This window comes from Typopeltis vanoorti, chromosome 9 (assembly GCF_054136105.1).
Source record: "Typopeltis vanoorti isolate ZY-2024b chromosome 9, IOZ_Tvanoo_1.0, whole genome shotgun sequence".
Taxonomy (NCBI): domain Eukaryota; kingdom Metazoa; phylum Arthropoda; class Arachnida; order Uropygi; family Thelyphonidae; genus Typopeltis; species Typopeltis vanoorti.
In genome coordinates, this window is record NC_143557.1 from 35,151,598 (window position 1) to 35,175,725 (window position 24,128).

General features: G+C 36.9%; 1 protein-coding gene across 1 annotated transcript in view; it reads left to right on the forward strand.

Moving 5' to 3' along the window:
• Positions 1–24,128, forward strand: part of Pmm2 (phosphomannomutase) — a 246,831-nt gene that overhangs the window by 96,148 nt on the left and 126,555 nt on the right. Inside the window, exon 4 of the mRNA XM_090397842.1 lies at positions 11,791–11,882. Within this exon, the coding sequence (XP_090253968.1) occupies positions 11,791–11,882 (92 nt within the window). The remainder of the gene's footprint in view (positions 1–11,790; positions 11,883–24,128) is intronic.

Sequence of the window (24,128 nt, forward strand, 5' to 3'; positions counted from 1 at the left end):
TATAGGTTCACCATTCAGGATACAGTTGATATTTTTAATTTTTCTACTCTTTTCATTGTCTTTGTCTTTTTTATTGCTGATTTTCACACAGTTTAATACCCATTGTAATTTCATTTATTACAATGGTTATTCAATTTAGTCAGGGAACCTTGCTGGCTTGTAATGGATTTATTCAGAAGTATAACATCATCTGCATAAAGTAAAGAGCTGGAATTAACATCACCAAGTTGATCAAGTGTTTTGGTGTGATCCATATAGATAATGAATAACAGTGGAGATAATGTACACCCTTGTTGCACACCTGATTTTACCTCAAACCATCTTTCTTTGTATTGCTTGATATAATATCCCATTTATTATTATTATTATTATTATTACGGGTATCTCCATGGAGTCAATAGACTCATCGCAGCAGACCCAAACTATCAAAACAATATCTATCATATCTCTTCTTGAATTCATTTACAGACGAAGAACTCGCAACTGAGTCAGGCAATGCATTCTACTCATTCACCACCCTCCAGGCGAAAACCTCTTTCTCACACCCTTGTTAACCACACTTTTCCTTAATTTCCAGGGATGACCTCTTGTTCTTCCATCACTATCACACAGCTGAAACATTTCCCCTGCAGCAATCTTATAAAAACCTTTTAGTAATTTCAATGTTTCTATCATATCCCCTCTTCTCCTCCTCCTATCAACTAACCTCTGCAATCCACAGGCTCTCAGTCTATCAATGTAGGGAGCATTTTTTTACATCACTCACCAACTTAGTCATCACTCTCCTCTTAACCCTCTCCACAACCTCCTCATCTCCACGGAATCCAGGTGACCAGACCGGAGCACAGTAATCCAAATGTGGAAGTATCAACCCTCTATAAAGGGGAATAATAACCTCTTTATCTCTGGATGTTAGTATCTTCCTCAATAACCAAGTAATCCTATGTGCAATCTTGGACACCTTAGCAACGTGTCCCCTGAACTTCATCTTCCTATCCACCAACACCCTGAAGTCCCTAGCCTTATCGGTCTGTGTTGTCATCCGTACTGTTTAAAATTGATCAACATGTATGACGAACACATAAGCCTTTCCACACATTTCATCTTCAAATGAAAAAGCTCACATGAAGATTCCTCTTGTAATGAGAAGAATCAAACTTATGCATTTTCCAATTGACAACTGCAGTGTACCATCATTTTTCCATTTGCAGAACGAGGTGCTTTATGCAGCTAGCTAAAAGTATAGCTAACTTACATGTTATAATGAACTTTGTTTGTCTTTCAGTAACACTGGCTCTGAGACACAGCAGTGAACTTGTATTAATCTGTATAAGTGTTCTCAATTATCAAACTTCATAATACAGATAATTGATGGCTTGCACTTATCCATGTTAATTTAAATCTATCGCACATTTATAATTTACTTGATGGACATAACCTTCTTGAACAGTTAGGAGGTTAAAGCATCATAAGTTATTTATTTCATTACTCTCAGAACCTTGGGATCAAGCCAACATATAAGAATTTATTTAAGCAGCAAGATGGGATCTCCAAATTTGGTGCAGTCTACTTTAATCATACTTTAATGCATTGTAAAGGTTCAACTTCTCTTCTCCCAGACCTAGAGATATCCAGATTTAATGCCTGCTTATTTATCTAAACCAGAACAGCTACGAACCCCAAATTTGGTACATAACTCCCTAATATTTTGAAGCATTTTAATGTTTGTTTCTTTCCTTGCACCCTGGAACTAAAACTAGTGTTGTGAGTTGTAAATTTTTCCAAACATGGTTTTATTTCCTCTTGCTTACACTCTTGAGGATCTAAACAGAGCTTTTGCAAATTTTACTTAAGAAAGAAAATTCTGTCCTATCATAATGAGGCAGCAGACTCAATTTTTAATTTCTTACACGTCTTTCTTTACTTCTTCTAACAACTCTTTTATATCTTCTCTCATTACATATTTCTCAACCTTTCAAATCATTTGTGCCTGCCAAAACAATTCATTTGCTTGCTTCTTTCTTCCTCAAACTTAAAGCTTCATTAACATCATCATCACGAACCATGGGCTCACTACCTGTTGGTGTCTCATTCCACAGCAGTCCTTTATGTTGTCTATCCATTCTCTGTATGGTCTACCTCTTCTGTTTACGCCATCCATAATACCAAACACGAAAGTCTTTATCTTCCGGTCCTCACTCATTCTGCAGATGTGTCCAAATAATTGCAGCATCCATTTTATAATCTTCTGCATTAGATTCTCTTTTGGTTGAATCTTCCGATAGAGCTCTTCATTTGTGATTTTCTGTACCCATCCTATTCTTAGAATTTTCCTGCAACAAGTTCTTTCGAATACCAAAATTCTTTTTCTTGATTCCTTATTTATTACCCATGTTTCAGATCCATGCAGTACACTGCTAAAGATGCATGTTTGCAGGCTGATCACTTTACTTTTCCAGATTTTATCCATGGCCTTTAGATTTGTTCTTCCCTTTGCAATCCTGATCTTTATTTCTTTTTTACAGTCTAAATCATACGTCATTTTACTTCCCAAATATGTGAATTGTTCTACAATTTCTATATCAATTCCATCCACTTGTATCTTTTGTTTCATGTTCTTCTCACCAAATACCATTCTCTTCTTTTTTTCCAAGTTCATAATAAGTCCAAATCTCTTCTCTTCCTCATTTAACAGTTGCAGTGTTTTTTGTAGTTCTCTTTCGTCTTCTTCAATAATCACAATGTCATCTGGAAATATCAGATTGTTAATTCTCATTGCACTGATATTCCTTTTGCATCTTCCTTCGTTTTATCAATTGCTCTTCCTAAATGTGCAGTGAAAATGCATGGTGATATTGGGTCCCCCTGTCTGGTACCTCTGCTTGTTCTAAACCATTTTCCCAAATCATCACCTATTCTAACTGCTGCAACTGCATTCTGATTAACATCTTTTAATATAGCTATTAGTTTTCTATCAATTCCCACTTTCTAGTCAATACTGTCAAATGCTTTCTGAAAATCAATAAAGCTAGTATGTATATATGATTGTTTTTTTCTCCTAGCTTTCTCTACTATTAACTGCATTGTCAAAATCTGTTGAATTGTTGTTCTTTCTTTCCTAAATCCTGCTTGTTCATCTGCAAGGTATGCTTCCAATTGTGTTCTCAATCTTTCTGTCAATATCATGATCATCACTTTACCAAGGTGACTTGTCAAGGCAATTGTTCTATAATTTTTACATTCTAGCTTATTTCCTTTCTTGTATAATGTCACTAATATCTATTTCACCCACTCCTCTGGCATTTTCCCTTTTTTCTATACCATGCTGCATAGCTGGTGCATTTCTGTAACCATTCTTTCACCACCATATTTAATCATTTCTCCAGTGATGTTATCGTTACCAGGACTCTTGTTGTGTTTTAGCCGTCCTATTGCTTTTTCTACCTCTCCTCTTAAAATGCCCGTATCATGTTCATTACCTGGTGGTGATTTCGGCTTCAATTCTTCAGTCAGTTTCCCAAAGCTATCTAAATCTAGTTTTTCTTCATGTAACTCACTACAGTATCTTGTCCACCGCTGTACAATTTTATCTTTATTCATCCATACTTTGTCTTTTTCATCTTTAATTGTGGTCTATTTTGGTTTCCACCTTCTATTAATGGTTCTAATCATTTTGTACACCTCCCTTGTTTTATGCTCTCCATAGTACTGTTCTATATTATTGCATTAGGCTTCTAACCATTTCATCTTATCCATTCTGATTGCTTTTTTCACCTCATTACACTTTCTACTATATTGCTCCTCTATTTGTTTTGATGTATCCCTTCCCATCTTCAACATTCTTTTCTCCTGTACTAACTTCAGTGTTTCTTATCCATTGTCCATTTCTTCTTGATCTTCTCTTCTTCTGATACTGTTTCTTCAACTGCATCTTCTATCGCCTTCATTACTCTTTTCACTCTTAGATTCAAATTTTTTTCTTTGTCCATGCTTTTAAGTTTCTCTTCTAACACTGTTCTGTACCTTCTTCCTATTTCTGCTTCACTTATTCTTGCTGTATCTCTTTGTTTCTGATGATGGGGTTTATGTTTTCTTTTTAATTTCAACTTGATATTTGCAATTAGTAAACTATGATCTGAGGCTATATATATGCTCCTTGAAAAGTTCGACACTGCTGTACTAATGTTATCCATCTTCTTTTAATTGTAATCATATCAATCACGTTTTGATTTTGCCATCATTTGATTGCCATGTCCATTTTCTACACTCCTTTTGCTGGAATTTTGTGTTGCAGATCATCATCTCGTGGTCCACAGCAAATTCTAACATTTTTTCACCTTGTTCATTTCTTTCTCCGAAACCATATTTTCCCATAACTCTTTCCCAACCATCATTATCTATTCCGACTTTGCATTCCAATCTCCTTCAATAATTAGTACATCTTGCTTCGGTATTGTTTCTATTTTCTCTGTCAGATCTTTGTAAAATAAGTCAATATCCTCATCTGTGCTGTCAGATGTGGGTGCATATATCTGGACTATTGGTATATTAAATGGTTTTGCTTGAAATCTTGCTACTATTATTCGTTCATGACTGGTTTGTAGCCTAACAGTGCCTCTCTAGTTCTTTTGTTAAGAAGGAAGCCAACTCCTGCTTAGTGCTTGGTGTAATGCCCTGACAATATGACTTTGCATTCATTTATCTCTCCTGATGATAATAATAAATTTAGTTTAATCCTTTATCCCAGTGTGTGCAAACAAAGTTTGCGCCTGAAAGTATCTTCAGTACTGGGGTAAAGTGGTACAACACCGGGCAACTCCTTGCAAAGGTGGAGCAAGCTACCAACACTCCTATCTCAGTATCTCCCATAATGCAAAACACATCTCCTTGCGGATATGTATAATGTTATGCATTAAGGGAAGGGCCACTACCCAGACTAGTTTTGATCTTTATTGAGGTCTCTTCAGTGGGAGCCAAGCCCAAGTGGAGATACCAGGCACAAGCATTAACAAGGTCATCTCCTCCTATAGGAGCTGCCAAACGGTGTGCCACCTTTTTATTAGATTACTCTGGATTTAGAGAAAGATGTTGAAAGTTTATTTTTCACTTGGTCAGACTATAATAAATTTAGTTTATTCCTTTATCCAAGTGTGTGCAAACAGAGTTTGTTTATTATAGTCTGACCAAGTGAAAAATAAACTTTCAACATCTTTCTCTAAATCCAGAGTAATTTAATAAAATGGTGGCACACCGTTTAGCAGCTCCTATAGGAGGAGATGACCTTGCTAATGCTTCTGCCTGGTAACTCCATTTGGGCCAGGCTCCCACTGAAGAGACCTCAATAAAGGTCGAAACTAGTCTGGGTAGTGGCTTTTCTCTTAATGCATAATATTATACATATCTGCAAGAAGATGTGTTTTGCATTATGGGAGATACTGAGATAGGGGTGTTGGTAGCTTGCTCCACCTTCGCATGGAGTTGCCGATGTTGTACCACTTTACCCCAGTCCTGAAGATACTTTCAGGTGCAAACTTTGTTTGCACACACTTGGATAAAGGATTAAACTGAATTTATTATAGTCTGACCAAGTGAAAAATAAACTCTACTGATGATGTCCATCGCATAGCCGCCAGTCCTAGTATATCACACTGATATCTCTTAATATCCTCATGAAGTAATTTTAATTTTCCTGACATCCAAAGTGTCTGCACATTCCATGTTCCTACTGATAATAATTCTGTTAGTTTCAGTTTCTGTTTCCTTTCGGTATCCCACTTTTCGATCCAACTCCGATCTCTCAATTGGTATCACAGGCCTTGTTGATCCTGGCAACGTATGAGCTGGCATGTTTCAGCTGTTGATCGTATAGGCATCAGATAACAGTCATGTTTTTCTTTACAGTCAGAGCATCGACACTCATCTGACCGACCCTTCTCCTTTATCCAAGCTTGGGACTGGCATGAGACCCCCCCCCCCCTAAGGATCCCATGGCAGAGTTTTAAAGCTTCACTAACATCTTTTATCTTTGTACCTGGAAAACATGCTTTTATCACCTTCTCATTAAGTATACCTCTTATCATCGAATCCCCATACAATACTATCTCTTTTCTTCTATTTTTCTAAACTTTTCTCCTAAAAGTTTCTTACACTTTTATGCCTTCCCATTCACTCTTTCTTTCATTCTCAGGTCCTTCTGTACTACATACCAGTTGCTCAAGCTCACATTTTATCCTGTTAAGGAATCTGCATAAGCGTGCAATTTCTTTCCGCTCTAACATCTAATCATCCACATTATTACTTTCACACACTTTCTTCAAACTCATTCATATTTTGTACATTGTCATTCATTGCTTTCACTGCATTCTCCACAACGCTTTGGTAATCCTGCCTTATATTCATAATATCAGTTACTTCATTCTCTCTCTCCAGACAAAACTCGCATTTCTTATACTCACTTATGAAACATTTCCAACAGATATTTTCTCCATTCTCATTCTCGTACCACAAACCATTCGCTCTCCGCAACAAATATATTAAACACACGCTACATTGTACTAATTCCCACATGTTGATATCAGTCAAACTGTGGGAATGTCTTGGTCGCCATTTTTCTTGTGCACATTGGTGCCATAACAAAAAATGTTTCTGAAAGTATATCATTTAATAATAGTTCACTAAACATAACCACTTAACAACACAGTCAAAAATAAACAAAATACCACCAATTATATATAATGATATCGCTAATATCTACTAAAAAATAATGACATATTTGAGCAACGTGTATGACAGCCACTACTAAGGATGATGCTAGTGTCCTCTTCAGTAGTGAATAACCATGTGTTTAAGTTTCTAGTTTTGAACTTTAACAATATACTGTAATAAATTTTGCAGTACTGCTCACAGTGGCACTTTATTCTGAGCTTTCTTTTTTCAGCAGCCTATTGGTGTAAATATTAAGTAAAGCCACCTTCTCCTGTAAGGAGTGGTGACCTCATCTCATGGCATTGCAATTATTGGATGTTGCTATCATGTAGTGTAGATCAGATTAAATTAAATACACACACACACACACACTGCTTGGAAAGAAATTAATGGACACCCCCCATGGGCAAGGTGCATCGTGCCATATAATGAGTTGTGTTTCTAACTGCTATAAATTGAGGGACTGTGATGCTCTCAAGTCAGTGCAACTGTGTCTGGCTGGCTATGAGAAGGGAACTGACAGAGTTTGAAAGAGGCATTGGGATTGGATGACATGTTGTAGGCCTATCCATTTGGCAAATTGTTGACAAATTGGGCCATCCCAGGCCAACTGTCAGTGATATTATACTGAGATGGGAGTACAGTGCAAGTGCTACCCACTGTGGACGACCCACCACACTCATTAAATGTGACCTTTGGGTGCTAAGAAGGATAATATGTAAAAACTGCCATTCATTGGTCAACGTGTTGAATGCAGAATTCTGGGCATAGACTGGAACATGAACATGAACATAAAAACATTTAGAACTGAGGCTCACAACATGGGTTTCCATGGTAGTGTAAATCTTAATTGTGTGTGTGTGAGCTTGCACTTATTTTGTTATTTGCTATGCCATTGTGATATTTCTCTATATGCCTTATTTTCTATTATTAATCTTTTCTCTAACTATATTCTCTACTTTTATTAGTTTATCTCTACTGCCTTTTTAACTCTTTATCCTTTAATACTCTAAGTTCTTATTCTTTATTAACTTTACTCTACTTTTTGTATTTTTGCTATACCAGGAGAACTCTGGAAATTTATGTGGATTAATCGACTGTGCCACCAGTGCTCTCCTTGTGGTATAAGATATAATAATACTTCCAGTAGAGTTCACTCTGAAATTATCCTTAAAGCCCTTCCTAACATTAAGTTCCTTCACTCACGGGTTCGTGTTTATTTCGAAACAGTGCATTGCGTGAAGATCAGGCGGCACACTTTGTAAACAAAACAAACATATTTATTTACACTAAACTGTAATTATACAAAATCATACAATAGGGAAAGATTCTCTTTTAACTCCACTTTAAACTTAAAACTTCAGCAATTTAACATTTAGAAAATGCATGGAGTTAAGCAACAATATTATATCAACATTCAAAAAAAACTATCAGCCCATTTACAATTCAAGGAATATCATGCTCTGTTACTTGTAACTGTAAATAAACTAGTCTTAGACTAGTTATATCAACACTTAAAGAAACTTATCAGCCCTTCTCAGACAGTTTCACATATCATAAGCAAACACAATAAAATTAACTCACATATCTTCTTTAACTCTATTATGCATTTGTTCCTAGTTCCTTCTTAGGTTCCTTGGCTTCTCATCCATTTCAGGTTTTGGCTTCCACTCAAGGATTCCATCGTCACCTTTGGATGACTCGCAGGGCTTGGAGCACATTTTCCCCGATGTCTGTGAATCGGCCAAAGGGGGTCCAACGATTGAGGCACTTAGCAGATTGTCCTATTGGCAATACATGCTAGTCCAGCTTCTCTTCTCCCTCGTTAGTTTCATAGCTCCCGTGGCTGTCCCTTGCGACTTCAACTGGACCGACGAACACAGCGAATCGACTCCTTATGAAGTTCTCTCTTCTCTTCCTCCCTTCCTTTTTTCATTCCTAAATGACCTTTATACAATTTTTTTGGGTCTCTAGACAAAGGGTCGAGGCCCCCGAACATTCCAGTGCAAACCGTCTTGACCTTCACGTTAAAGCTCACTTTTAGTTCTCACCGAATATACACACTTAATCCTATTTTCAAATAGCGGAACTACTGCAGAACTATACCGCCCTTTTACCATTGACCTTGAAGATGATATCAGGCTGACTCTGAGCACATTAAAATTCACTTACATTATATACAGTTCCTGACATCAATACTATGCCGATTTCTAAGGCATTACCCTTGAACCTTACAATTTAGACATTTTCTGTTTTGTACAATCTTGCATGTTAATTCCTAGGGGTTAAATATATGGGCTTATTTACAACGTTAATACAAAGTTAGAGTTGCGACCTTTGTAAAAGTTGATGCAAGAAAAAGGAAAATTTCTACTGCATCGAATTTTACAGTAGGATTGTGATATGCAACATCATCTTCAGTGTTGCAAAGAGCATGTACAGTGGAATGTGGAAGCTCGGAATGCTGTGTTATGAAGTGACAAATCATGCTACACCCTCTACCAAGTAGATGGATGGGGATGGGTGTGGCAGATCCCGGTGAACATTTCTTACCGGAGTGCATAACCTCAACTAAAATTAAGTGGTGGTGGGATGGTGTTGGCCTTCGGCTTTGGTTGTAGTGATGGTGGTGGTACCACAAACATTGAACTCTGAGAGGTATCTGAACATTCTAGTGAATGCTTCCTGCTTTGTGGCATTTCTATGGAACTGATCATTGTCTCTTTCCACAAGACAATGCACCATGTCATAAGACTGCTGCTGTAACTGCGTGGTTTGTGCACATGAACTTCACCACACTTCGCTGGCCTCCACAGAGCCCTGATCTCAACCCTACTGAACATCTGCAGGATGAACTGGAGTGTTGGGCAAGGTCAAAGGATATCCATCCCACAACAGTCCAGGAACTCATTTTCCAGGAAGAATGGTCCAAAACTCCCACTGATCGCTGTCGTATGCTTGTGGAAAGAATGTCCCATAGGATTGCTGCAGTTGTTGCGGCAAAAGGTGGGCACCATGGCTGGTTGTTTCTCATGCTGTCGTGTCCGTTGAGTTCTTTCCAAGTAGCATCTTGGAAAGCGGATGTGGTTAGCATCAAGACTATTTTTCCAGCACTCTTCAGACTACTGAAGAGTCCTGACAAAATCTCTATACATACAATATCTTGCTAAAAAGATATTCACTGTAATATACGAGGGCTGTTCAATAAGTAATAAGACTAATTTTACTGTCGTGAAACCACTCATCACAATATTAATTGCTGTGGAATAAAGAAATGTTGCTGTCTATATTAACAAAAGAGGTTGATAGATGGTGTATACGAGCTTATGTGCCAGAGTGTCACATGACTAAGCGCAAGCTTGTTTCAACGAACTCCGACCAGTCGTTGAAATAGAAGCGTCCTTGGAACAGCGTTATGCAATTAAATTTTGTGTGCGTTTGCAAAAATAGGCATTGGACACTTTTAAGATGATATGCAAAACTTTCCACAATGAAGCAATGTTGAGGGCAAGTGTTTTTCGCTGGCATAAAACTTTTAAGGAAGGAAGGCAAAATGTGGAAGACCTTCAACGTCCATCACAGAGACAATGATCAACACAGCAGCAATTATCATCAAGGAGGATCGCAGAATTACAGTACGCCAGCTGCGTGTTGTCCTGAATATTTCTGTGGGAAGTGTTCACTCAATCATGGCTGAACATTTGGGACTGAAATGTGTTTGCACCCGATGGATTCCCAAACTCTTGACACTGGAGCAAATGCAGCATCGAGTGGATGTGTGCACAGAATGGAAAGAAAGGCTGGAACAAGAAGGCAACAACTTCTTAAAAGGCATCATTACAGCAGATGAAGCTTGGTTGTATCACTATGACCCTACAGTGAAACAACAAAGCAGTGAATGGAAGCATCCGTCTTTGCCTATCCCCAAGAAAGCAAAAACTGTAAAATCGGCTGGTAAAGTTATGACCATAATGTTTTTTGACTACGAAGGCATTGTTTACCAACACGCTGTAGAACCCGGGAATACTGTAAACCACTCATACTATGCGGATATTTTACGGACAGTGGTACAGCACATCAAAAGGAAGCGTCCATTGCTGAAGAATGGCTTTTTATTGCACCACGATAATGCAAGGCCACATATTGCTGGTTGTGTAATGGACGTTTTGCAGAAGAACAACATAGATATCCTACCACACCCTCCATACAGTCCTGATCTCACACCGTGCGATTTCTGGCTGTTTCCTCAGCTCAAGAAACCACTAAGAGGCCGCCATTTCGAAAGCAACAAAGCATGTGTAAAAGCTGCGGAGGCGGTTTTGAAAGAACTCTCAAAAAAGGACTTTCACGTGTGTTTAAGAAGTGGACGCAACGTTGGGACAAATGCATCGCGTCTCATGGCAGTTACTTCGAAAAAGACCATGTAAATGATGACGATTAAAGGTAATCTGTTTTCTGTATCTGTATCTGTTTAATGTTCACTATAGAAAACTGTTCACTTTTCTATAGTGAACATTTTGAATTTTAGTTGGTTGCTGCTGTTAGGGCCGGCACTAGGCTGGACGTCGCCTGCCTGCACTGCTGAAATGGGTGTCCCCAAACAAATGGCAATTTATTTATTTTTTTTTTATTTTTGTCATAATCATGTGGAAAGAATTTACAAGAATTTTTTGTAAATTTGTAACTTTTTCTAACTGTAAATTTGCAGCAATTATAGTGATTACCTAATTATTATTACTTAATTCATTTACAAAAATGTAAAGAAAGAATGAAACTTTATACTAACACTTTGAAACGGTGCCCACCTTGTAGTGGCACCCACCTGCAATACAGGCCTTGCAGGCCCGCTTCCGCCAGCCCTGGCTGCTGTGAGCTTAAATAGTATTGGTTCTATGAGACCTAGTGAACAAAAACATCTGTAGTTATACCACATCATTTCACTATAGAATTGTTTCCTCTAGTGCATGCTTCGATGCAATGTAAAAAATGCATATCTTGAAATTAATCCTTCTCTTATTGTGTATTAATCTTGAAGATATGCATAGCTTTATTTGTTATTTACTGATATTGTTTCCCCCCCCCCAGAGCATTCTAAAATTTATGGGTGAAGAGAAGCTACAGAAGTTTATCAACTTTTGTCTTCATTACATGTCTAAAATTACACTTCCAGCCAAAAGGTATGTTTTTTTTATTTTTGAGAGAAACTTTTGACATGAAATTAAGAATTACCTACACATTAGCACAAGAAAAGTATATTTAATATACTGACAGATATTTCAGTTTTTAAATAACAAACTTTCATATATAGTGAACGGACTTTCATGTCCTTTTGAAAGGATGTGTTTCACTATCCGTTAAAGGGCGTCCAGACACGTTGATAACCCATTTATCTGGAACATGGAAAGGCTTGATTTGTCTAGCAACAAGGACTTTGAATGTACGGTTTAGATGTCTATTTTATTTATTAAATGAACATTACAGATAACATTTAGCTACATTAAGAACTATGTAGGAAAGTTGTTGGTCTAAGTTTGCAGAGATAAAAGTTCGGAGATCAGCAACCTGACAATTAGATCATTCCAAACTTTGCTAAGATAAAAGAAATTATTAAATCATCTGGAGCTCATAATATTTAGATGAAAACCAGCTTGTCTTTAGTCCATAATCAACTCAGAGCAGCTAAACATGATCTTGCTATTAACATTCGTCATGTTGCCGATCTCCGTCCAAATATGATCATATCAAAACATTGTAAGAAAGGACAATTTTATTGTCCATACTTATCACTGTGTTCTTTGATGCCAAAGTTATTCTGTATATTATTTTGTTCACTTTTGCGATCATCATCACCTAATTCCTGATGTGTACCCTCAGAGGGGACACAGGAAATTTAAGTTAGTACTACATAAAAGAGTTACACCATTACTAACTTCTGATCAACTATTTTTGTCCAAATTGTTATCTGTCAAGACTTTGACATTATCAGACCTTATATTTTTATCTTCTAAGGCACTTTTTTTTTTACTGCATCAATCCAACTCAATCTTGGTCTTACTCTGGGTCTTTTTCTTGCCAACCTGCAAAGAACACTTGTTTTGCTAATCTTTCTTTTCCTGTTTTGTTTTAAGTGACCATACCATAACATCTGACATTCCTGAATGTTAACGATGGCAAGTTCTTTCCTAATATCCTCATTTTTAATATGATACTGTCATTGATGCCACTGTTTACTCTCCTCTTTCTCAGAACTCATATCTGTGTGTCTAGTCTGAGATCAAGTGTTTTATTTCTAACCCAGCTCTCAGATCCACAAGTTAAAATTGGTTTGAAAACCATCTTGTATAGAGCTAATTTAATATTTTGACCAATTTCTTTCTTATTCCATATAAATTTATTAAGCTGATTTCCTACCATACCAGTTTTACTAATTCTGTTCTCTGTTTCCATATTTAATTTGCCATAATAAATTTAGTTTAATCCTTTATCCAAGTGTAAGCAAACAAAGTTTGCGCCTGAAGTATCTTCAGGACTTGAGGCAACTCGTAGTAAAGGTGGACGAAGCTCTCATCACTCCTTGTCTCAGTATCTCCCATAATGCAAAGCACATTTTCTTGCAGACATGTATAATGCTATGCATTAAGGGAAGGGCCACTACCCAGACTGGTTTCAACCTTTATTGAGGTCTCGTCAGCAGGAGCCAGACCCAGAAGTGGTTATACTAAGGCATAAGCAATGGAGAAGTCGTATTTACTTATATGAGTTGCCAAAAGGTGTACCACCTTATTAGTAAATGACTCTGGATTTAGAGAAAGATGTTGGAAGTTTATTTTCCACTTGGTTAGACTATAATAAATTTAGTTTAATCCTTTATCCAAGTGTAAGCAAACAAAGTTTGTGCCTGTAGTATCTTCAGGACTGAGGCAACTCGTAGTAAAGGTGGACCAAGATCTCATCACTAGTTGTCTCAGTCCTAAAGATACTTCAGGTGCAAACATTGTTTGCTTACACTTGGATAAAGGAGTAAAATAAATTTATTATATTCTAACTTAGTAATATGTTCTCTAAACCTTGTGGCACACCACTAGTCACCAGCTTTCACCCTTATTCTGCTCTTTTGCATACCACTGTTTATCTATTCATCAGCTACTCCCTTATCTACATAAGCAGTGTCATATCCATCCCCGCTTAATTTGTATAAGTTCCATTTGGTATTCAGTCAAATGCCTCTACAAAATTCAGCTGACACTCCATTTTAAAAAAAAGTTAGTAAATTACTAAGGCATGACTGACCCTTCACAAAGCCATGTTGCTCTTCATAGAGTATCATATACTTATCCAGCCACTCCTGAATTCTCTTTTTGACCAATTTTTCCAGTCCTTTTACCACCACTCGTGAGATACTGATTGGTCTATAATTTTCTACTGCAGTCTTAGAACCTCAGTTATGCAAGGGAATTATTTTGGTTCAAGGACAAATTTGGTTCATCGCAGTGTGGAAAATTCATCTCGCGAAATGTTCATTGCGGAAAAAATTTGCTGAAAATGTTATTCGCTAGAAAATTGAAATGATATTGCATTGATACTCATATATGAAAAGTAAATGCAGTGCAAGATAAATTTTACAAAATATAGTTTTTTTATGTATTATTTATTTTGATTTTATTAGATTTTCATAATGTTTTTATTCTTATACAGTAAAAGTAATATTTTATTGATCAGTAAGTTTTCTAATTTCTGTGTCATCTTAAAAAGTTATAAATAATCTTTCTAACTTATATACTACAGATTCTTTTGATGGAATATTAATATTGACAAAACTGGAATAGGATGAGATACTGATTGGTCTATAATTTTCTACTGCAGTCTTAGAACCTCTGTTATGCAAGGGAATTATTTTGGTTCGAGGACAAATTTGGTTCATCACAGTGGGGAAAATTCATCTCGAAAAATGTTCATTGCAGAAAAAATTTGCTGAAAATGTTATTCGCTAGAAAATTGAAATGATATTGCATTGATACTCATATATGAAAAGTAAATGCAGTGCAAGATAAATTTCACAAAATATAGTTTTTTTATGTATTATTTATTTTGATTTTATTAGATTTTCATAATGTTTTTATTCTTATACAGTAAAAGTAATATTTTATTGATCGGTGAGTTTTCTAATTTCTGTGTCATCTTAAAAAGTTATAAATAATCTTTCTAACTTATATACTACTGATTCTTTTGATGGAATATTAATATTGACAAAACTGGAATAGGGTGGCTTAGGGAGAAAGGACACCACATTTAAGAGTATTTATTCTGCAAACCATTCACTATTTTCTGTGCACTTAGCCACCCACTCAGGAAAGAAAAGTTTTATGCTGTTATCATTTACAGAGCTAGTTTAAGATCATAGAAATAATTAAAGAAAATGATAATAAAATTACGTAAATGCTATCATAATGATGTAAATCAGCATAATTTAAATTGCCATCTGCTGTTGCAATACTAATCTTTACTTTTCTTCCAATGTTATTTTCAAATGACGAAATTCATCTGTCACCTAAAAACAATTACAAACATCCATGCCCATTGCGAGTTTTGAATCCACAGCTCATTGGTTGGAGAGGGTACGCTACCTAGTCTGTTATTAACAACATGATTTTTCTGATTACAGTTTATTTTTGAATGGTTCACAAGAGAAGTAATTAATTATGTATTTCACTTTGGGAGCATGAATATATATATATATATATATATATATATATATATATATATATATATATATATATATATATATATATATATATATATATATATGGCGATCAGCTTTTACTCGGTTGTTATACATTTGAAAAAAATAGATTTAATGACTCCAAGACCGAGATAACATATAAAGATTTTAATGATAAATACTACTAGTTTCGGCATATAGCAGCCTTCTTCAGGTATTTATAAAGGAACGCGAATATTTATAAAATATTGGCGTTCACGTGAACTTGCACGCACAATTGCAATAAACAATGGCACGCCAGTTGGAACAACTTGAAAAATACAACGTTTTTATGTATCGATTATGTGAGGCAATTTGTACCTGTTATTTCCAGTTTGTTTAAATAATTCAATGTTTATTAGTATTCCTTTCCTTTATAAATACCTGAAGAAGGCTGCTATATGCCGAAACTAGTAGTATTTATCATTAAAATCTTTATATGTTATCTCGGTCTTGGAGTCATTAAATCTATTTTTTTCACATATATATATATATCCCCCCCCCCCCAGTAAAGAAGATTAAATATAAAATTTACCATTTCTTAGTGTCGTAAGATACTATTATTATTATGTGACACCTCCAGGGAGTCCAAAGACTCATCGAGGGAGAGTATGCCAACAGCATCGAACGATTGATTCTCTTCCAACAATTAACCACACTCAAACTCGCTTAACTTTTTTGCGTGAGCCATTATTAGCAGAGGCTCTACCAATCGACCTGGAGGAAAAGGTAAAGACTGGTATTGAAGCTGAAGATGGCAATTTAGCTTTGCTGAAATCTATGTAAGCTTATAATGATGATAGTATTTATGTAATTTTATTATCGTTTTCTTTAATATAATTTAAAGATAGTTTATGATCTTAAACTATGCAGAAAAAGTGCAGTGATTTTCAAAATACATGTGTATTCAATAACTGAAACACGTCACCTTCTGAATTAGTTCAGATAAAAATTATCTGAACAGACAAGTAGTGAATAGTTAGAAGAATATTCTTAAATATTCTGTCCTTTCTTAAACTATTCTTAAATATTTCATTCTTATAACTATTCTAACTGTTAATAGTTAGAATAGTTAATCAGAATATGTAAATAGTTAACTATAATAGTTGGAAATAATTATTATCCCTAAATATTCTTAAATATGGTGTCTTTTCTCCCTGACTACCCTATCCCAGTTTTGTAAAAATTAATATTCTATCTACAGAGCCTGTAGTATCTAAGTAAGAAAGAATATTAATAACTTTATACAGAATAAAAAAAAAAATTTCAGAATGCTAAATATAATTAAATAATATAATATTTCTTTTTTTTTTTCATATATGGGAATGACATGACAGTAGGATTTCATTTTCCTGTGATATATTTTCTCATGATGAATTTTCCCATGATTAATTTTCCTCTCAATGAATTGTCTGCGAAGAATTTTCCTAATATTTCCACTCCTTTGGACCTCTACAAGAGCTGATACTTAAAGAGCCTAGTCAGAGGCATTCCTCCAAAAAAGGAGCTGATATCCCATCTAATCCCACAGCTGTATTCATATTGAGATTCTGCAGTATCCCAAGAACCTTCAATTCCTCCACCTCTGTTCCCACATAAATTTCTGTCACATATGTCACAGATTTAATTTCACTTATATGATATACCCTCATGAAGTGGTTGCGCAATAACTCAGCTATTTTATCTGCTTCTGTTACTTTGTGACCATCAGTTTATATTATTCCTCCATAATCATTCTTCTCTTACAAGAACTCTTTGGGAATTCCTTTGGCCTCAGCTAGTTTTTCTTCTTGTAATTTCATTTTGCTTTCTTTACCATGCTGACTGCCTTTCTTGCCTGAGCCTTGTAGTGTTCATGTACTGATTCACCTTTCTCCTTATGTACCTTCCATTGCACTTTATTCTTCTGCAGCTCATGTTTAATGATATTACTCATCCATCTACCTCCTACCTGATTAACCCTCCTTATCTTAGGTATACAATTTAATGTTACTTCCTTTAGATGCCCCTTAACTATCTCCCATGCATGATTAACATCCTTCCCTTTCAGGATTTTGTGCCATGTCACAGCTTGCTTCCTCCTGAGCTTGTCATAATTACCTTCCTTGTAATTCCACTTATACCCCTTCTTGACAGAATATTCCTCATTTTTTTACAATTTCCCAAGTCAAGACTGCATAGTCACTTTCCTTTCTCCGATCGGAGACAACGTAGCCACCTTTTTTTTTTTTTTATTATTATTATTATTATTTCGGGCGACTCCAGGAGTCCTTAGACTCATCGAGGGAGGCCATAAACATCATGTCCACACAACTATGCGATTACATTCTCACAGTATCTATCATACCTTGTCTTGAACTCGTTCACCGTCATAGCACCCACAACAGACTCTGGCAGCTTATTCCACTCATTTACCACTCTAAAAGTAAAGAACCCAGCTCTAACACTCCTGCTAACCACACTCTTGCCCAGCTTCCATAGGTGTCCCCTAGTTCTCCCACCACCAGTCCTGATCTCAAAAATATCCTCTGAATTAATCCTATAGAATCCCTTTAGCAATTTGAATGTCTCAATCATATCTCCCCTCCTCCACCTATCAACTAGTTTCTGCAACCCACAAATCTTCAACCTGTTCTCATATGGTTCATTCCATAGACCTGTTATCATCTTAGTCACTCGCCTCTGGATCCTCTCCACCTCCTCCCCATCAAGAAGGAACTGAGGTGACCAAATCTGGGCACAGTAATCGAGATGAGGTCTTATCAAGGCTCGGTACAGAGGTACAATAACTTGCTTGTCTCTGCTCGTCAAGGTATTTTTCAACAACCAAGTGAGTTGATGAGCTGATTTAGCTACTTTTGCAGTGTGCCCCCTAAACTTCATCTCCTTATCCACCAACACTCCCAAGTCCCTGGCCTCATCAATCTCTTGGAGTACAGTTCCACCAATGTGGTATACTGCTGCTAATCTTTTCACCCCAAAATGCATAACCTTACATTTTGTCACATTAAATTGACATCCATTCTCCTTAGCCCAGAACTCCAATCTATCTAAGTCATCCTGCAAGACTTTGACATCTTCTGCATTCACTATTGCCCTACCCAACTTTGCATCATCAGCGAACAAATGAATTGTTCCACTTAGATCCTTCCCTATATCGTTAATGAACAGATTAAACAGCAGTGGTCCAAGAACAGAACCCTGCGGCACACCACTAGTCACAGGCCGTCTTTTGGACTCTACTCCTGAATAAAATACTCTTTGATATCTCTCCATCAACCAACCACCTATCCATCTCACCAACCCTATATCCATTCCCATATGTTGTAGTTTACGGATTAGTATTCCATGTGGTATCCTGTCAAACGCATTTGCCAGGTCCAGCAGTATCACTGTAAATCCATTTCCCTTATCCAGTTCAGCCGTCACCTTGTTATAAAACTTGAGCAAGTTACTGAAGCATGATCTACCCTTCACAAAGCCATGCTGTCCCCTGTACAGTATCTCGTTTTCATCGATCCATTCCTGTATTTTGACTACTTTCTCTAAGACCTTGACAACGACTCCTGATATGCTGATCGGTCGGTAATTTGCAACCGTAGTCTTGGATCCTCCTTTGTGCAGTGAAACTATTTTCCCCTCTTTCCACACCTTTGGGACTAAGCCAGACCTGAGACTCAGATTAAACAACATGGTCAAGGGCATTGATAATTCTTTAGCTGCTTCACGCAAGACCGGTGCCGGTATACCATCCGATCCCACAGATGTGTTCACATTAAGGTTCTGTAATAAACTAGTCACCTCCACTTCATTCATCACTATTCCCGTATAAACTAATGGTTCCTTCACTTTTTCAATGTCACCACTTGGATGATATGCTTTTGCAAAGTGCGTGCTCAGTAATTCCACTATATCGACTGATTTAGTGACCTCCTTACCATCGTCATTCCTTAAAATCATTTTGCCGAGTACAGTTTTTTTCTTGCTTGCAGCATATTGAAAGAACTGTTTTGGATTCTCTTTTGCTTGCAAAGCTAGTTTCCTTTCATAATCCGCTTTTGCTTTTTTTACCACACTCGTTACCTTTCTGGCCTGCACTTTATACCGTTCGTGTGCCTGCAGGTCACCCCTTTCTTTAAATTCCCTCCACAGTTGTTTCTTTTTTTGCAGCTCAAGCTTAATGGTGTTATTCATCCATTTAACCCCTACTTGTTTTACTATTCGGACCCTAGGTATACAATCAGCCATTACCTCCTGTAAATGCTCCTTGACCACGTCCCATGCTCTATTGACGTCCAGCCCTTGCAGTTGTACATGCCATGGCACTGATCCAAGCAATCTCCTAAGCTTGTCATACTTGCCAGCACGGTAATTCCACATATACCCTGTCTTAATCGAAAATTCCACACCTTTAGCCACCTCCCAGGTCAAGACCTTATGATCACTCTCACCAATAGGTGGCAACATGGTCATATTCATTACAGTCAAATTCTCAGATGCTATTACCAGGTTAAGCACTCTCACACCCCTAGTATTTTCAATTACATGCTGTCTCAGATAGTTATCCCTTAATAATTGAATAAAATCCTTTTCCTTCCTCACATGTGTCCTCTCCTCCTTCCAATCAATGTTACCATAATTGAAATCCCCCATAATAATTACCCTCCTTCCACTCATTTCATCAATTTCCCTATGCATACTATCTCCACCATCTATTCTATCACTGGTCTATAGCAGCACCCAGCTGTATATTTTATTCTGCCAGTCTCAATCTCACACCAAATAGCCTCAAATGAGCTCCTTTCACTATCCTGCGATACAACTTCAATTCTCCTTGGCTGCAGTTCATCAGCTATCATCAATAATACCCCTCCCCCCATTTTATTCTCTCTGTCCCTCCTAAACAAACTATAACCTATACATTCTATCCCACTAACTATATCTTCTTCCGTCAGCCATGTTTCACTAATGCCAATAACCTGTGGCCAGGAAGAGCCAATCAAGGCCAAAAATTCTTCCTTCTTGTTCCTAATACTCCTGGCATTAGTATACATGAAATGCAGTGATCCCTTAGTCCCACCCCTATATTGATACGTTATTCTAAATGACCCATTCCCATTTTTTGTCCTTAGTGCTGGCTCGGGTACATTATATACATTCTTACACTCATCTGTCTCACTGATGTCTGCATATCCATTCCCCCCCCTCCTTGGTAGTTCTAGTTTCCCTGGTTTTGCACATCCATTTTCACTTCATTCAGCAACACTCTTTCCAGTCTCCGCACACCAAGTCCATTCAAATGCAGGCCATCCATCTTGTATAAGTCCTTTCGCCCTTCAAACTCATTCCACACGTCCACGAATTCCACACCACACCGTCTGCATAACCTACGCATAATGTCATTTGCAATTATGGCCCTCCTCCTAAACTCCTCTCTGTCATACTAACTACTGTCATAATAGTGTCAAACAGACTAACCATTCTAACTCTGTCACTCTTTTCTTTCGCTACCTTTAACAATACTTTCAAGTCCTCTCTCATAAAAAATTTATCACCTTTCAATTCATTCGTACCCGCCACAATTATTAATTCTTTCACCCTCTGTTTTTTGTACTCTAATACTCTCACTTACATCCTTAAATTTCACACCTGGTAAGTACGATTTAGTTACACTGCCATCTATCACCCCCCTTAATAACGAGTCACCATACAACACTCTTTCCTTCTTTTCAGAAACTCTCTCATTCTTGCACTGTTTTTTTACGTTAGCCGAATCACTCTGGAAAGAGTTTTGCAGGTGCTCTAATTGCCGCTGCGCATTTTGTATCACTGCGCACAACCTAGCGATCTCACTTCCTACAAATAATTCCTCATTATTTTTATAATTTAAACCATTTTCTCTCTCAGTATGGTTGCTTTCACTCTTTCTTAGATCACCGCTCTCATTGCCATCTTGTACATCGCAATTCTCTATCAAGCCACTATTTTCACTCACATTCTGGCAATTCTGGCTTTCTTCAACCATAACTATCTCACTACCTGACACATACTTCAACTCCTTACTTTGCTTACACTTTCTGCACATTCTCCCACCACTATTACTTTCAATCCAAATTCCAGCCTCATTCGGGAATGCATACATTCCACACACATCACATTGGACAAACTCTCTCACATTATAGTTTTTGTACAATGCCGTCGTATTTTTGGACGCCATTATCTTACGTCGCATTGGCGCCATATTCAAATCTATGAAAACGTAACGTTATATACTAATTTAAATAACGTAATTCACACCAAAATCCCACAGACACAACAAGCTACCAAAATTAGGCAATATTATGTTATGATTTTAACCTATATTCTAATTTTTACTCAAAATTGTACTTAGCTTTCGGGAGCTCTCTGAAAACACAACCATTCGTCTGGCCCTCTCTAGTATCCATTTGACCTTAGTTATGATTAGCTCTTCTAATCCTATGACTAGGTCCAATACTTTCATACTCATACCTTGAGTCTCCTCTATCATATGCTGCCTCAAGTAATTATCTTTCAGTAGGTGTATAAATTCTATTTCCTTCTTGTCATGTGATGTTTCTTCTTTCCAGTCTATATCTATATAGTTGAAGTTCCCTGTAATAATTACTTGACCTGCACTCGTGTAATTTGCTGATGCATAATCTTCCAGATGATCTTTGGAACACCACCTGGCATAAAATAGCTTCTAACCATATGTTTTGTCATATTGGCCTTGATCTCGCACTTGACAGCTTCAAATGAACAGTCATCCTTCCACCTGTCTCATATTCCTTTTTTGTGCAATTCATCTGCTGTCATCAGCAGTACTCCTCTCCCCATTCTATTTTCTCTGTCTTACCTGGAAATACTAAACTCTGCACATTCTATCCCTTTAACTACATCATCTGCTGTTAGTTATAGGCATTAGTGAAGTCTCGCTAATGCCTATAACTTATGACGAGGCTCCACTAAACAATGCCAAAAAACTCTCCCTCCTAAGTAAACTCCCTCCTTCCTGATATTTCTGACATTAGTATATAGAAACTGCAACATTCCTTTATTCCTCCATCCATCTTTACTTCCTGAATTAACCACCTTATTCAATATTTTGGCTTGAGAGACCAGATTCTGCTCTTGTTGGTCATTCTCACTCGCTCATCTCATGGGTGCTTTCATACACTGTTAAATGTTAATTGCTTCCTGAATTTGCACTTCAGCATACTCAGTGAACAAAGCTCTCTCTCTCTCTCTAGACACCTAACACCAAAATCATTTAGATGCAGTCTGTCACCATTATACAAATGCTTCTTTCTGTCAATCATAGGTCATAGGCCCATAAACTCTACATTGTTCTTTGTGCACAACCTGTGTATTGATTCGTTTGCTATCAGTGCCCTCCTCAATTTGCCTCTATCATAGTGTATGGGTGACTTAAAATTTTTACCTTCTTGCTCCTAATTTTTGCTTTTTCCAGCAACTCCTTCACATCCTCCCTTATAGAATACCAACCAAAACAATTAGTTCTTTTGTCTTGCCTTTTTGTATCTGGATGGCATGACCAATGTCATTTATTTCATAACTATAGTGTTTTGAAGAGCTTTCTTCTTGGCACCTGTCATATGCTTTTTCCTGATCTACAGTACTTAATTCAAATCCTTGTTATGTTCCCAAGAGATCTCAACTATTTGCCTTAAAGTGAAAATTTGAACCTGACAACCTCTATTTGGTCTGAATCCAGCTTGTTCTTCCCTAATCTTTCCTTCTACAGTTTTTCTTATCCATTTCTCAAGTATGCTTGCAAAATGTTATTAGGAATACTTATTAGGGAAATACCTCTGTAATTCTCATATTGTTTTATTTCCCCTTTTATAGATGGGTAGTATGAGAGCTCTGCTCCAATCATCTGGAATTTGATCCTCTGACCAGTCTCTTGAATTATGCAGTGCTACCACTGTGGAACTTTTATTCCTCCATATATGAGCATTTCTGGTTAAATTTCTTCTGCTGCAGTTCTCTTTCCATAGTTTAGGTTTTTAATAGCTTTCTCCATTTCAAGTATTGGTGTGTGTTCATGATTGTATTCCTGTTAAGTATTTTCTACCACTGTGCTGACACTGCTTCTTTCATTTAGCAATTTTTCAAAGTAATTAATCCAGACATCTAGATATAACTTTATCTTCAATTTTAATGCCACTGTTATCATATCTGATTCATTTTACTGTACTCTTTCCTTCATTTCTAAGTTTTTTTCAAAAAGCCTCCAGAATAATTTGCCACTATCCTGATATTTATTTTCTATGTAATTACCAAAGTCTTTCCATGACTTTTGTATAGCTAGTTTTACACAGTGTTTCATTTTCTTACAGTTTACATGTAAGAGCACAAGCTGACTTATTTGCCAAGAACTTTGGATGTGCTTTCTTCTTTTCCTTCATTGCATTTTTAACTTCCTGAGTGCACCATGGAGTTTTGATTTTTCTGTCGTTTCAGGTAACCTCACCAGATGTCTCTGAATGAATCACTGTTTCCTTCGGGGTTTGTCACTGAATCTCCAATATTTGGTTCTCGTATTCAACCTGTTTCTTTATTCTTGAATAATGTTGGTGTATATGAGTCTGCAGTTCATCTCTGAAAGCTGTTCATCTTT